Source organism: Triticum aestivum, chromosome 5D, assembly GCF_018294505.1.
Source record: "Triticum aestivum cultivar Chinese Spring chromosome 5D, IWGSC CS RefSeq v2.1, whole genome shotgun sequence".
NCBI classification, from domain to species: domain Eukaryota; kingdom Viridiplantae; phylum Streptophyta; class Magnoliopsida; order Poales; family Poaceae; genus Triticum; species Triticum aestivum.
Window position 1 is genome coordinate 153,377,960 of NC_057808.1, and position 14,156 is coordinate 153,392,115.

General features: G+C 42.6%; 1 protein-coding gene across 1 annotated transcript; it reads right to left on the minus strand.

The window, feature by feature from the left end:
- Window positions 1-405: 405 nt before the first annotated feature.
- LOC123119935 (phosphatidylinositol 3,4,5-trisphosphate 3-phosphatase and protein-tyrosine-phosphatase PTEN2A) lies at window positions 406-14,061 on the minus strand. The gene is made up of 13 exons (XM_044539915.1): window positions 13,800-14,061; window positions 12,683-13,267; window positions 11,892-11,993; window positions 11,760-11,816; window positions 7,291-7,356; window positions 6,959-7,135; window positions 6,763-6,849; window positions 6,623-6,687; window positions 6,461-6,537; window positions 6,285-6,331; window positions 3,653-3,783; window positions 3,396-3,465; window positions 406-1,178 (listed from the first exon to the last, which is right to left on the minus strand). The coding sequence occupies exons 2-13, from the start codon at window positions 13,214-13,216 to the stop codon at window positions 630-632; spliced, it is 1,962 nt and encodes a 653-aa protein (XP_044395850.1). The 5' UTR covers window positions 13,217-13,267; window positions 13,800-14,061; the 3' UTR covers window positions 406-629.
- Window positions 14,062-14,156: the final 95 nt, after the last annotated feature.

Genomic DNA, 14,156 nt, shown 5'->3' on the forward strand with positions numbered 1-14,156 from the left:
GGCAACGACCACTGCCACTACGCCCACGCCTACGCCAACGCAAGCACTGCAACTGTGCCCACAACGCCGACGCCGACCTCTCCCACCCCTGTAGAGGAGCCTGCCATTTGAGTTCCATGTCTATTGTTCCTACCCTTTTGATTGCCGGACTTCGGCTATGTTCGATTGCCGACCTGTGGCATGATGATCACCGAACTTATGTCTTTTTTGGTAGCGAAAAAGAACTTTGATTTTGTGTGTGTTTGGGGGCCGAAACCTGGGGGCGCGGCTGGAAACTTGATTCCCCTCAGGCCGAAAAAACTACCGGCGCAAACGCGCAAAGGCCTTCCCCAGGTGCGCTGGGGGGCCAAACGGTTGGAAATGCTCTAACAACCCATTTTGTGCATGAAAAGAAACAACCTGGTCTAGCTTGGAGAATCAAATGGTTATAACATTCTCAGTGGCTACTGTCCAAGTTCAGATCTGGTCAAGGTACAACATTGCACCTTGATTAAAGGGCTATAATAAACGCAAAACACAAAAATAAATCAATTCTTTCCAGCTTTGCTTTATAGTGACATTCCATCATGGGTCTTAGAAGAGTGAAAATGTACACATGACAAACCAAACACCTGCAAAAGCAGAGGGCCCTATTCGCTTTCGTAGTCATCTTCATCTCCAAATGAGAAGACCGAAGCGTCTGCGGCGATGGCCTTGAACTCGCTCAAGCTGGATGATTCCACAGCAGGGGGGTGTGCTTTGGTGGAGCCGCTCTTGCTGCTAGCTTCAGTTTTGAGAGAGATAGCGTCAGCTGCCCTTGCAATTCCTTGATCGCCCGAAATGGTTATTTTCTCGATTCCGCTGGCAACAGCTGATGGCTCCTGTTGTGCAACACTTGTTTCAGAAGCTTTGGCTCCATTTGCTCCACCTTGACCACTGCTGGAGACCTCCTTCCTGCCCTTGGATGACCCATCTTCTGCTTCATTGTCAGAAAAAACATCATCCTTATCATCACTTCCAGTTTCTTTCTTGGACTCTACAGGTGCAGCATTGCTGTCTTTGGCACTGCTGCTCGTAGAGGAATCAGCATCAGACTTCTTATCAGCAGATCCATCAGCTGGTTTTTGTTTTGGTGGTTGTGAACCACTATAATCTACCAGAACGATCTCAACCTGGAATCCTGGTGACGGCAATTTTCTCTGGATACCATAATAGTTAGTTAAGAGTCTGAACAAAGGTCAACAAGGTGAACTCAAGATAAATGACTCATCACTGGGCAAAATGTTTTCTTCACTTACTACTAGTAATATAAATCATTTTCATCAATGACAAATATAAAATGTACCAAGTCTGCTACAGCTCAACTAGAGCCAAACCTTGCATTACACATGGCAACTCATGGAATAAGGGTGCATTGGGTCCATAGGAAATCTGCAGGAATTTCAAAGGAACATTTGTTCCTGTGGGAAAATTTTCCAACCTAAAGTTTGGGAGAAAGGAAAGGCGCGCATCTCGATGCCAGTGGGAGAAAGGAAAGGCAAATAAAGTATTCATGGAACCATGATTAATAACAGGTGCACCAGTACCATTCCTTCGTTCTCCTGCAACCACCCAAATCGCACACTCCTTATGTTTTCCTGTGGTTTTTCGGCTCCTTTATTTTGCAGGTGTGATCCTTCCCCATTCCTACACTTACTCATATTCCTATGTATTACACATAGTTCAAAAAAGCGCTAGGCGTTAATTTTGTGTTTTACCACCTCCTTGCGATTTCTGACCAAAGCGCATACTTATGCGCAATTATGTGCAGATTAAGCGCAGTTACGCGCTAGGCGTTTTGCTACCGCCTAGAGCTAGGCACGCCTTTTTTAACTATGGTTTTACACAACCGTGTCCCGAACAGGGCCTAAAACAGTCATGTGGACTCAACAATATAAAGTGGATATTTAGCGTGCATCTTATTGAATAGTTCAATATTTTTATTTTTGAAATAAACTTCCGTTAATGTATTAACAACTTTGAATATTGGACATTGGATGAAGATAATCCGACGATACAGAGGTGGTAAATCCGAGCACTATTGGCCGTTGGATATCATCTTCACTCCATCGGATTCTACCACGTGCACTGATGAGGACATCCCCTACTGCAGTTACACCCACACATCTCACAGGTACACCTGCTCAAGTAACAAAAAGACAAGGACCAATCACCAGAGTTCGCAAACGTCATTTCAGGACTTTGAGGGAGCCATAATGACACATGAAGGCATGGACAAAGCACACACGATAACACTTCATAATTTCATCCATAATCATCCTTAGGTATTGTGCCACGTCACTTTTGGGCCAGGCCCATGTAAAATCGAAATAAAGGGCAATAGGTTTCGAGTTCGTATTAGTGGAGAAACCGACTTAGGGTTGATCCCCCCCCCCCCCCAATCCCTCCAGGGCATCGTTTAGACTTGGGTTTTGTTTAGGTACAAATTCGCCATAGTTGCAAATTCATATATTTCATTTGTGTAACAACCAACCCAAGACCGCTTACGGAAACCCAACATTCAGCAGTTTATATTGCAAATCATAGGTCTTGCTTGTTCTTCAACTGCTTACAGGGACTGGAACTTTGTGATCAGGTTGACCGTGCCCTGGTGTGGTCAATAACAACTTCGGAATTGATTTAGCAATTACATAAGCGCAACCTCATCCCATGTTGTAGTTTAATTATCCAAACTTTCTTTCTTGTAGATGAATTGTCACTCTTTTTTACTTTATGATTTAGAGTGCACAATATACACAAATTCGAAAACACCAAACACTTTTTTGTTCTAGAATCTTCCATACTTTAACTATCCAAACTTTTTTTCGAATGAATTGCCATTCCTTTTTTTACTATATATGATTCACAATGCGCAATATGCACAAACCTCACTTCGCAGGCACTTCTCATTTGTTCTAGATCCTTCCATACTTTAATTCCCCCAAGTTTGTTTCTTCAAAAATAATTCCATTCACTCTTAGTTCACAAAAAAACTCAAAGTTATGACAACATGTTCATAATTCCATTTGTCTTTGAAGATGCAATACTAGCTACTCAAAACTGCAATACGAGATACCTAAGGACAAATGTGCTGGATATATTTGACATTTTCATGTACTATATTATACCTTGCAGTCTTCAAATATTCTGTAGTTATAATTTGATTTTCGATGGGATGAACCACGAAAACTAAATCTACATCTACGCCATGCATATATGACTCCAAACTAACATGTTTACCTGTTTATCATGTGGTATATCGATATTCGTTCATACTTTGGTTATATCTATAAGCTCCTACGTGCAATTTGCACGTGTACCTACCTAGTCAAAATAATCAGTTACCTTGTCAAAATCAGCAATGAAGCATCGATTACCTTGTCAAAATCATCAAAATCAGTTGGATTCAGTGTCACTCTGTTCTCCATCATTGTTGTATTTAGCCAGCTGAAAAAGACAAGTGTAAAATATAATTAAGAATATAATTTATTTCCAGTTTCCCATGTAAGATTTTGATGCCATCAGATATATATCATATATATATATATATATATATATATATATATAGATTTCTGCAACTAAAGCAAGATACTTATGTAAAGGAATGATACATTATTAGAAAAAAGGAGCTTACCAGTAGAAATCTCCTTGCCGATCATGAAACTGAATCTTGAAATCACCAGCTACCTCTGCTAATCCAGGCTCCCCGGGCAACGCGAAAACCATAATTCCCTTCTTTGGTGCACTAAACCAGAAATCTTCTGGCTGAAAATGGGTTGAAAATTAAGTTACCAAATGAGAGCAGAGAGAGACTTCATGCATTTAGAGAATAGATCAAATATATAATAAAAGAAACAGCTTCTCTAGGTCATAGTGAAATAAGAGAGTTTGGAATATCTTTTGAGGTTTTTGGTACTTTGTTTTACGGAATGTCATGTGGTGGGCCTTGGAGAAACACAAAGTCCCAACAAAGTAAATTAACCTCATCAAGGACATGTACGATAATGTTGTGACAAGTATTTGAACAAGCGATGGCGAGACTGATGACTTCCCGATCAAAATAGGACTGCACCAAGGGTCAGCTTTGAGCCCTTATCGTTTTGCTTTAGTGATGGATGAGGTCACAAGGAGATATCCCATGGTGTATGCTCTTTGCGGATGATATGGTGCTAGTCGATGATAGTCGGACGGGGGTTAACAGAAAGTTAGAGCTATGGAGACAAACCTTGGAATCGGAAGGTTTTAGGCTTAGTAGAACTAAAACTGAGTACATGAGGTGCAGTTTCAGTACTACTAGGCACGAGGAGGTTAGCCTTGATGGGTAGGTGGTACCTCAGAAGGACACCTTCCGATATTTGGGGTCAATGCTGCAGAAGGATGGTGATATCGATGAAGATGTGAGACATCGGATCAAAGCCGGATGGATGAAGTGGTGCCAAGCTTTTGGCGTTCTCTGTGACAAGAGTGCCACAAAAGCTAAAAGGCAGGTTCTATAGGACGGCAATTCGCCCCACAATGTTGTATGGCGTTGAGTGTTGGCCGACTAAAAGGCGACATGTTCAACAGTTAGGTGTAGCGGAGATGCACATGTTGAGATGGATGTGTGGCCACACAAGAAAGAATCGGGTCTGGAATGATGATATAGGGGATTGAGTTGGGCTAGCACTGACTGAAGAGAAGCTTGTTCAACATCTTCTGAGATGGTTTGGACATATTCAATGCAGGCCTCCAGAAGCTCCAATGCATAGCAGACGGCTAAAATGTGCTGACGATGTCAAGAGAGGTTGGGGTAGATCAAACTTGACACGGGAGGAGTCCGTAAAGAGAGATCTGAAGGACTGGAATATCACCAAAGAACTAGCCATGGACAGGGGTGCGTGGAAGCTAGCTATCCATGTGCCAGAACCATGAGTTGGTTTCGAGATATTATGGGTTTCAGCTCTAGCCTACCCCAACTTGTTTGGGACTAAAGGCTTTATTGTTGTTGGTGGTGGTACTTTGTTTTATGGAAACAACAAAACTGGAAACCTACTAGATTATGCTAAATAAAGCCTGAAACAAAGAAAAAGGAAAAGAAAAGAGATAACAAAGTAGGCTGCTCAAGTAGCAACCACACAAATTCCAAATGTACTTCCATTATAGCATTGTTTTTGTGTTTAGCTTCACTAATGCAAAATCCATAGAAACACGCAAGACACGTAAGGTAGAAGCCAACATATCTAGATTCCAAAAGTATTGTGCTCCTGTAACAAGTCAGTGGGCCGGCGGATCAAGGTGGAGGGTCGGTGAATCGGGGTGGAGCAGAGGTGGAGGGCCAGTGGATAGGCGCGGAGCAAAGGCCGGCTAGGCGAAGCAGAAGCCGGCAGGTCGATTGTTTGGCAGTGTGCAGTGGCATGTGGTAGAGGCATTGACTAAGGGGAGCAGCACGTGGCGTGCGCGGAAGCAGCAGCGACCAGAGGCAGGCACGCGTGTGGACATGAGAAGAAATCAGCAGCAAGCCAAGAGGATTATGGCGGCGCAAGATTGGATGGAGCGATTTTTTTTTATACCTAGGCTCTAATACCATGTTATGGATGCACCTTATCTCGATTGCATAGCCCAAGAGGCATATATATATATATATTACACAAGACTTGGGGTACAAGGAAAGAGACGTAGCCTAATAAGAACTCCTAGACCAATACTAATACTACTTAACAGGTCTGTCCTTTATATAGGAAAATCGGGAGCAATACAAGACCAGTTAGTTAAGCAAGAAATATTACAAAATATTATAAGCCATCAGTATATTAGAGGAGGCATGTATCTATTGTTGAGGAAGCAAAGAATCAACACAAAAAATTAGTGTTCAATATTTGTTAGTTTCATTTCTCTCTTGGACCTAATATCATTTACATTATGATATAACAACCATTACATTTCTTTACCAATGTAACACCCCATTGGTACTGAAAATGTTGGGCATACAACTGCTTCAAGCTATAGAAGACGGTACTAGGCTATGTTCATACAACTGCTTCAAGCTATAGAAGACAGTACTAGGCCACTGATTTTTTTTAAGAACCTTTTTAACACTATGCGGTTTCCGCTATGAGCTTACAAAAACAAAGTGGGCGCAATCAATAATATGAACAACCTGCACAGATATTCGTGATACTCAACCGATAATTTTCAGAGTAAGCAGAAAGCCACAAACTACTGAACATAAACAAGAATGTTTTATTAATGAACAAAAACCAGAGTGGTTTATTGATGGAAAGGCATACCATTAGTTCTTTCGTTCTTGGATGCTTCTTCGTAGAAAAAAGAACACCTGCATAATAGGTTATTACTCAATGCAGAGGAGAAAAACTGCTAATCATAGAAAAAGAACAACAAGCTACTCTTTTACTATATGATATGTGAGATGAACATTTCAAGTTCAATTCATGATGTAAGATACCATTGTGATTGGACACAGTAATTGATGGCCTGATCCAATAGGGGCACCTATGAAGGCGAAATCCCCTAAGCATGCACCTGGAAAGTGTGGCACATGCTTAATCATTTACAAATGAGATACATGCAGATCATACTGAAATCATGGAGGAAGTAGTGTGAACACCTGCGAGGCGGCTGATTTTCACCATTGAAGTAAGTTAAGATACGCTCAAAGTACTTCACATATCTCTGTAATTTTTTCCAGCAAATTAAGAATAATGCATTGTTATATAAATAAATTAAAATAATCCAAGGGTTACTCACAATCTGGCTTGGAAGAATAAGCCCTTTTCCATCTACACATCTTTTCTGGTTGTAGTATTCAATGGACTCCTCCGCAGTAGGAAAGAACTGTCCATACATATGATGCACAAGCTTCCAATCTTATTAACCCTCAAAATTGGTAGGAGAATTGGCATGGCTAATTTTAATTAGCATGTAACGCAAATACTGATTTTACCTTTAGGTATACTAGAAGGCTGGAGATCATCAACCCTGTTCTTGCTTTCCCAGCTTTGCAATGGACAACCACCACATTTTCTATGTCTTCCTTCAGCCATGAGTATGCACTTTGGCAAAATGATATGACAAGTTGTATCGGAGGACAATTATGATCGTCAAAAGGAAAGCATGCAACCTAAAATATACACATCAAATATGAATATTGAACAAAAATGATTATTTCATTATCAAACTGTGTGAAGGAAACTGAAGCAAGTGATTGGAAATTTTCAAATTATTTCTTGGTGGTGACAGGACAGGGACATAAACAGATATATAAGCTGCCCATACCTTTCCCTCAAAAAGAGATGCATCATACAGCCTTTCTGAGCAAAGGTTATACACCTTATATTTCCCCTGTAACATAATAATAAATATAGAGGTTAAAAGGCACAAATAGTTCAAGTAACATTTGTAACTGAACTTTGTAATTGATGTAAACGAAGATCAACTAGAAAACGTAATTGTCCTCCAATGACATTTAACTAAAATTTAACTACCCCAACGACATGTCACGAGATCTACCGAACTTCAAGAAACATGTGTTATAGGTTTGATCCACAGGAGTCCTTAACTGCAAAACTTCCAGTAGTATTGCACATTGGTAAAAATAGAGAAGATAGGTCTAACAATGCATAGAAGCAAAATATCATAGATGAATTACCACCCTCAAGCAAATGAAAAAGGCATTCATCACCTTAACAAAGATATGCATTGTACAACAGATGAAAAGGTTAACTTGCACATTCATCATAATAGAAATGCTAAAACCCATTGCTTTTATGCGACGCTTTGGCGTCAGGGTGCCCCCCAAGTCCAGGGCGTCGAACCGCCTTTGACATCTACGAAAGGCATCCGCCTTGTCCATGTAATAGATATGTGTACTTCCTCCTTTATATAGGGGTATATTTGCTGGCCCGTAGCAATACGGGGTCCAGTGGAGGATGCCGTCACGGCTGCTTCATTAGATGACTGACACCCAGGCAGCTGCCTCACCGGACTGCATCGCCTCTACTCTCTACTGTCGCCTCCACTGTCTCGCCTTGGTCTCCTATGGCCTGATAGTGGAGTATGCTGCTGTTGCTCCCAAGGTAGTAGCACCTCATGCACCGCAGCCTGCTCGGCTCTCCAACTCGGCATGGCCTCCAATAGTGAACAAGAGAGCATTTGTTACCAACATGTCAGCAAAAGGCAAGTCCGCTGCTGCTGCTGCCAATAGTTCCAAGCAAATTGTTGCCATGTTTCGAAGAACACCTGAGGATCTTGTAGATGAAAGGCGCTTTTGGTGTTCTCAAAGCACTATGGAGTCCAGCACAAAGACTAAGGAAGAGAGGCACTATGTGAATGTGCAGTGAGCATTTGTTCTTCTGTGAGTGTGGCATACCATTTAATGCTACAAGCAGTAGACAATTTGAGATTGCAATTGAAGCCCCTTGCCAATATGGTTCAGGGTACAAGCCTCCTAGTGCCTATGAACCAAGACCTGAGAGAGAGCCATTGCTTAATGATTGTGTCAAGGAAACAAGTAGGGGGCAACATGAGGCAGCATGGAAATAATAGAGAAGGAAACTCATGTCGGATGGCTGGTTGGATAGAAGGGAGCGCCATTTGATTAACTTCCTTGTTAATAAATAATCCGGAGGACACTTCTTGGAGTTGGCTGATGTGTCGCTTAATCCGGGCGTTGCATGTTGCATTGTAGCTCAAATAAATAGAGGAAAACGGGGTAGAGAAGTCGCAAGTACGCACATGGCGCAAAACATTGTCTGTGTGTGTGCGAGATAGAGTTGGGGTAACACCAATTGAAGAGAAGCTTGTCCAACATCGTATGAGATGGTTCGGGCATATTCAGCGCAGGCCTCCAGAAGCTCCAGTGTTTAGCGGACGGCTAAAGTGTGCGGAGATTGTCAAGAGAGGTCGGGGTAGACCGAATTTGACATGGGAGGAGTCCGTTAAGAGAGACATGAAGGATTGGAGTATCACCAAAGAACTAGCTATGGACAGGGGTGCGTGGAAGCTTGCTATTCATGTGCCAGAGCCATGAGTTGGTCGCGAGATCTTATGGGTTTCACCTCTAGCCTACCCCAACTTGTTTGGGACTAAAGGCTTTGTTGTTGTTGTTGTTGTTGTTGTTGTTGTTGTTGTTGTTGTTGTTGTTGTTGTTGTGTGTTGAGTTCATCATGCTCAGCTCCCGTAAGCTCTTCTGGCCGACAATTGGCATCAGAGCCTTGTTAACCGGTGACCGGTGGACATGTCGAGCAGCGGAGGGCAGACAAACTCTCCCTCCCATGCCTCCAAGTCGCAGCCACTGAGGCCACGGGACGTGAGCCGCGACCACAGCCGAGTGCGGCAAGGGGGGAGCTGGTCATGCAGCAGGTCGTCCGGGAGATCGGCGGCGGCAGCAGTGGACTCTCCTTTCCCATGCTGAACATGGCAAACTACACCGACTGGCCCTGGTCACAGGTGAATATGCAAGCGCCTCTGGAACGCCATCGAGGATGACGACATCCCGCGCCGTGAGGATCAGCAGGCGATGGTGGCGCTCCTAGCACTTTTAGGCTGCCACGGCGCCATTTCGGTTTTTTCTTTATTTCCCGTTTCTGTTAGAGCTTAGCTCGGGTTTCTAACAAACTTTGAGCGAGTCTTGTACTCAAGCACGATTCATTCGTGGGATAGAACGAACGCCACGGATCGTGGGCATTGCAGCTCAAATAGATAGAGGAGAAAGAAACAGAGAAATTGCAGGTTTGCACGCGGCGCAGAACATTCACTTCATCGTGCTCAGCTCCGGTGAGCCCTACCAGCCAACAGTAAAGAGAAAATGATGATGCCTTAGTTGTGAAGCTAAGGAGCTGCTTTAATGATGCACTTGCAAAAATGGTACTTGATGTCAATCTTCAAAACAAAGTTGATCAACATGGGGAAAGGAAACCCTCGTGAGTCATGTTGAATGCAGCATGTTAATTTTTGCAAGGTAATTCCAGCAATGTAATTTATAGACAGACTCTTCATATATGTTTATTTTTACATGTTAATTGTTTGGTGGTGTGCATATTGTGGTCAGACCATTGAGCTACAAAGGTTTGAAAAGCGTATTGTTAGTCTTTGTGTTTCATCATTTGGCTGTGACAGAAATCGGAGCACATTTGAATTTGCGAGTCAACTAGTAAACTCTCTGTATTTATTCAATAGTAATTTCAGCAAGCTAGTTATTCATTTTATTTGCTATTTGTAGATCCATATAAAGAAAGGAAACACGTTACAATGGAAAAGAATGAATGATGTGTCTTTGTTTCATACAACCAGAAGATGCATAGGTTTCAAAAGAGGTGTGTGAAGGCGGGCGACAAAAGCTGAGGTTTTTGATTGGGGCAATGAATGGGTTGACGCAACAATGTCACCACCAAAGGTGCTCGAGGGTGTCCTGATGACATTACATGGGAGGATGTTGGTGTGGCTATTGGTGCATCTTCGAACCTTTCGAGGTCGCAATCTTCCTAGGACAGCTATTACACTTCATAGGGGGGCGTCAAGTGTCTGTGTGGCATACATAAGGCAGCACAAGAGACCTACACCAACACGGCCAACAATTCTTGCAAAAGATGAGGAAGAGGAGTTAGAGCAATACTCAAGTACCCCCAACACAGAGGAGGATGATTGAGACTGTGATTGATGATGATAGTGTGAGCAATGATGACGATCCAACCAATGTTGACCAAGATGGTGGAGAAAACACCAATGTCACCATGGATGAGTTATATGATGGTTATTGAGACTTGGAGATGAAAGTTGAGAGTTGAGAGACATGAGAGAGTTGACAAGCCTTAAGCCTTTTGCTATGCTGGTATTATGTGGACGTTTTTTATGCCATTGTAGTAATGTTTTAAGAATCACCGAGGAACTAGCCATGGACAGGGGTGCGTGGAAGTTTGCTATCCTTGTGCCAGAACCATGAGTTAGTTGCGAGATCTTATGGGTTTCACCTCTAGCCTACCCCAACTTGCTTGGGACTAAAGGCTTTGTTGTTGTTGTTGCTGTTGTTGTAGTGATGTTTAAGAATCAGGATTCATGACTAATGTCATGTGGTTAACTGGTTGTGCAATATATCATGCACTGCAGTCATGCTACTTATCTTGTTTTTCACTTTTGCAGTTTTGCTCACGCTTAGTTCTCTGTTTTTTCATTATTTGTGGACAAGTTATTAAGTTATAACATATTTGTTCATGTTCATGCCACTTTCTGTTTTGGAGAAGAGCAAGTGCAAAGAGGATGGGAGGGATGGATGCTATGTGGGCTCTACAACCAGCAATTTCAAGGTGTGTATCTACCAAATTCTTCTCTACTCTGCTGCTCATAGTAGTTCAGAATTGTCTAATTGTGTCGCCTCACCTTACGCTTTAAGCGACTAAAAGGTGAGGCGGTACTAGGGCGCCTCGCCTCGCCTTACCGCCTTAAAAACATTGATCAAACCCCTTGATGTAGATACTTGAGGTGAACAAGTTATCAACTGTTCTGGCGCTAGTGTCTTCGAGAAGTTATTCCTGTGTCATATTCAGAGGGCATGCCTACACTGAAGCAAGCTGCTTCTTTTTGCGAGAAAGAGAAGCGAACTCATGTTATTAAGTTAGTGCAGCATGGTCAAGGTAGCAAGAAACATATGGAAGCATAAACAAGTAAATATCAGACATATCTGTAAGGCACTCTTAAACACCTGAAATTTATCATGTATGTTAAGAAACTTAATAGATAGCAAAAGCTACCTTGTGATGCATTTCAAAGAACCTGATGACTTCCTCCATGTGGTTGCGATAAAAGCCCTGCAATAGAGGTATTGACGTGTTTAATTCTAGAGACAATACAAAGGAGCTCCAACTTCAAAGTGTGACACTGACCTCAAAATATCCGAAAATCCCTGAGCTCAAATCACCGGCAGGAAAACCCATAGCAATTATGTTCTCTGTAATATATGTCATGTCTAAATCAAATCCTCCTTCCTATTATAAGAACGAGAAATTTGTCAACATCTATTGTCTTGCTGCTATGGCCACAAAAGCTAAATTATTAAGTGAAACCATCCTGCCTACTGTTTTTCGTATAGTTTCTAAGGTGTTCGAGAAAATAACTGACTAGCAAGGATCTTCTGAAGATAATCACACAGATCATTACTCTAATTCTCCAAAATAGTAAAGTTTGACCCTCCTCTCCATATAGCATTCTTGATTGTCCTTGCTATTATCAACATAGCAAAAGACTGATGAATTATCATAATCATGAGGCATGACACTGCTTACCGAACCCAGCTAAGAACATGCAAATATGAACCTTGAACCAAACGACATGTGACTTGTGAGAAGATGCATGCTAAATATGAACACATATTAATGTCTAAAACCTCCTAACATGGATGACTTGGTGCTGGAAGAAGGCATTTTCAACGACACACACCATCATTTTTCATAAGTCAGAAGCGAGCAATGGAGCAAACATAGCATTCAAGGAATTGTGTGCGGACTATTAGAGTTTCCATGATGAAAGAGGAACAAAATTGTTGCTCAATTAGAGGCATGTATGCTTGTCCTGATCATGTTAGTGCAATACTATGAGAACTGAAAAATAAAAGAAATGCGTTTGAAAGATATAAAGGTTCACCCAAGATTTCATATTCGAACACCTATAAATGTACCTGATATCGTCTCTTATTCTGTGAGACCATGTGGCGAGCCTTAACTTGCACTGCCTTAACAGCATTCTTAGAGGAATCCACAATGCCTCTTGTCAAGGAACCAAAAACACCAGCTTGTGCAGTAGTTGGGGTTGTGCTGCCTTCAGCACTCTCATCTTGCTGTGGATCTTTTGGAGACAGCCGCAATCCAAGGCCACTAGCGAGACGGGAAACGGTATTTTTACCTGTTGGTGATTCTTGACCTGAAGAAGGCTGAGGGATTTTCAGATTTTTCGCCCAGGAAGATAAGCCTGATGTAGAAAACATGGATGATGGTGCCTCGCGTCCTGCAGCATCTTGTGTGGTGGCAGAGGTTGGAGCAGAAGGAGATGAAGGGGCAACAGGATTTGGACTGGCAGCCTGTGTCGCGGAATCATTTGAAAGAGCACGTGGAACAGGATCAGCAGTAGTAACGGCAGGAAGTGGAGATGAATCCTGGTTATCCATAGGAGTATCAGACGGGGGGAGAGATGGCTTGACTTGTTGTTGTTCCATGATTGACTAACGGAGTTTATTAATCTCAGGTGAACGAATGACAAGCCTCATCTGCAAGACCATCATCATAAGAAAGCAGCTCAATCTGCAAGTGCAAATCATGTCCTCGACTAACTGCATATATTTATTTACACGGAATTTGAGTGCATAACTACAATTTCACTCTTAACAAGCGCAAAAGATCTCATTCTAAACAATATGTTATGTTGCATCAACACATCAGCCAAGCAATGTATCACTTTACACATTCACATATCTAACAAAAGACAACTTAGAATAATTATCATCTTATCGATATCACTGATTACTTGCAACTGGGCAGGTTATTCCACATGTACAAGAACTGAAAATACAAATGAGAGCTCGTCCACACTAAAACTAACACAGGAACAAGAACCGCAACCTGAGCTACCACGGCAGCCAGACACGTAGTTAACAAGAATCTTTAAGCCTAACAAGAAACTCACGACGAGCTCGGACAAAGCAACGTGTGAAAGAACCGCTCTGAAGGGGATCTCTCGGGTCGGCTACGGACTCAAGAACTTATAATAGATGAGAAGCGGAGGTTGTGGCCTGGCCTTACCCGCAAGGTCCGGATCTGTGTGTCGTTCCTTCCCTCGAGGCTTGGCGAGTTGGCGACGACGGCGAGCTGCCTGATGGAGGGGGGAGAAGGGCGGTTGCTTCTTCGGCGGAGGTCTGTGTGGGAAACAGAGAGATGGGGATCGCGGGCGGGTTTGGTGGGGTGCAGCGGGAGGAGACGACCCTGGAGTGGGTACAGGGGGTTAATTGGAATTTTTGTGCAAAAGAAAGGGTAAGGGCATCTCCCGTCAAACCGTTTTGAGGGACGGTCTGGACGTGTTTATACCCATCTAAAACAGACATGTGGAACCGGCTTGGATTGGCAGATTTTATCGACACAGCAGCAAATGTTGACAGATCT

What these genes read in the sequence shown, in the direction of transcription:
- LOC123119935 (XM_044539915.1), bottom strand. Translation starts at nt 13,216, where the DNA reads ATGGAACAACAACAAGTCAAGCCATCTCTCCCCCCGTCTGATACTCCT. An exon ending in GCCTTCTAGTATACCTAAAG is followed by an intron (nt 6,850 to 6,958) that starts GTAAAATCAGTA and finishes ATGTATGGACAG; the next exon opens with TTCTTTCCTACTGCGGAGGA. An exon ending in GAAAATCAGCCGCCTCGCAG is followed by an intron (nt 6,538 to 6,622) that starts GTGTTCACACTA and finishes CACACTTTCCAG; the next exon opens with GTGCATGCTTAGGGGATTTC.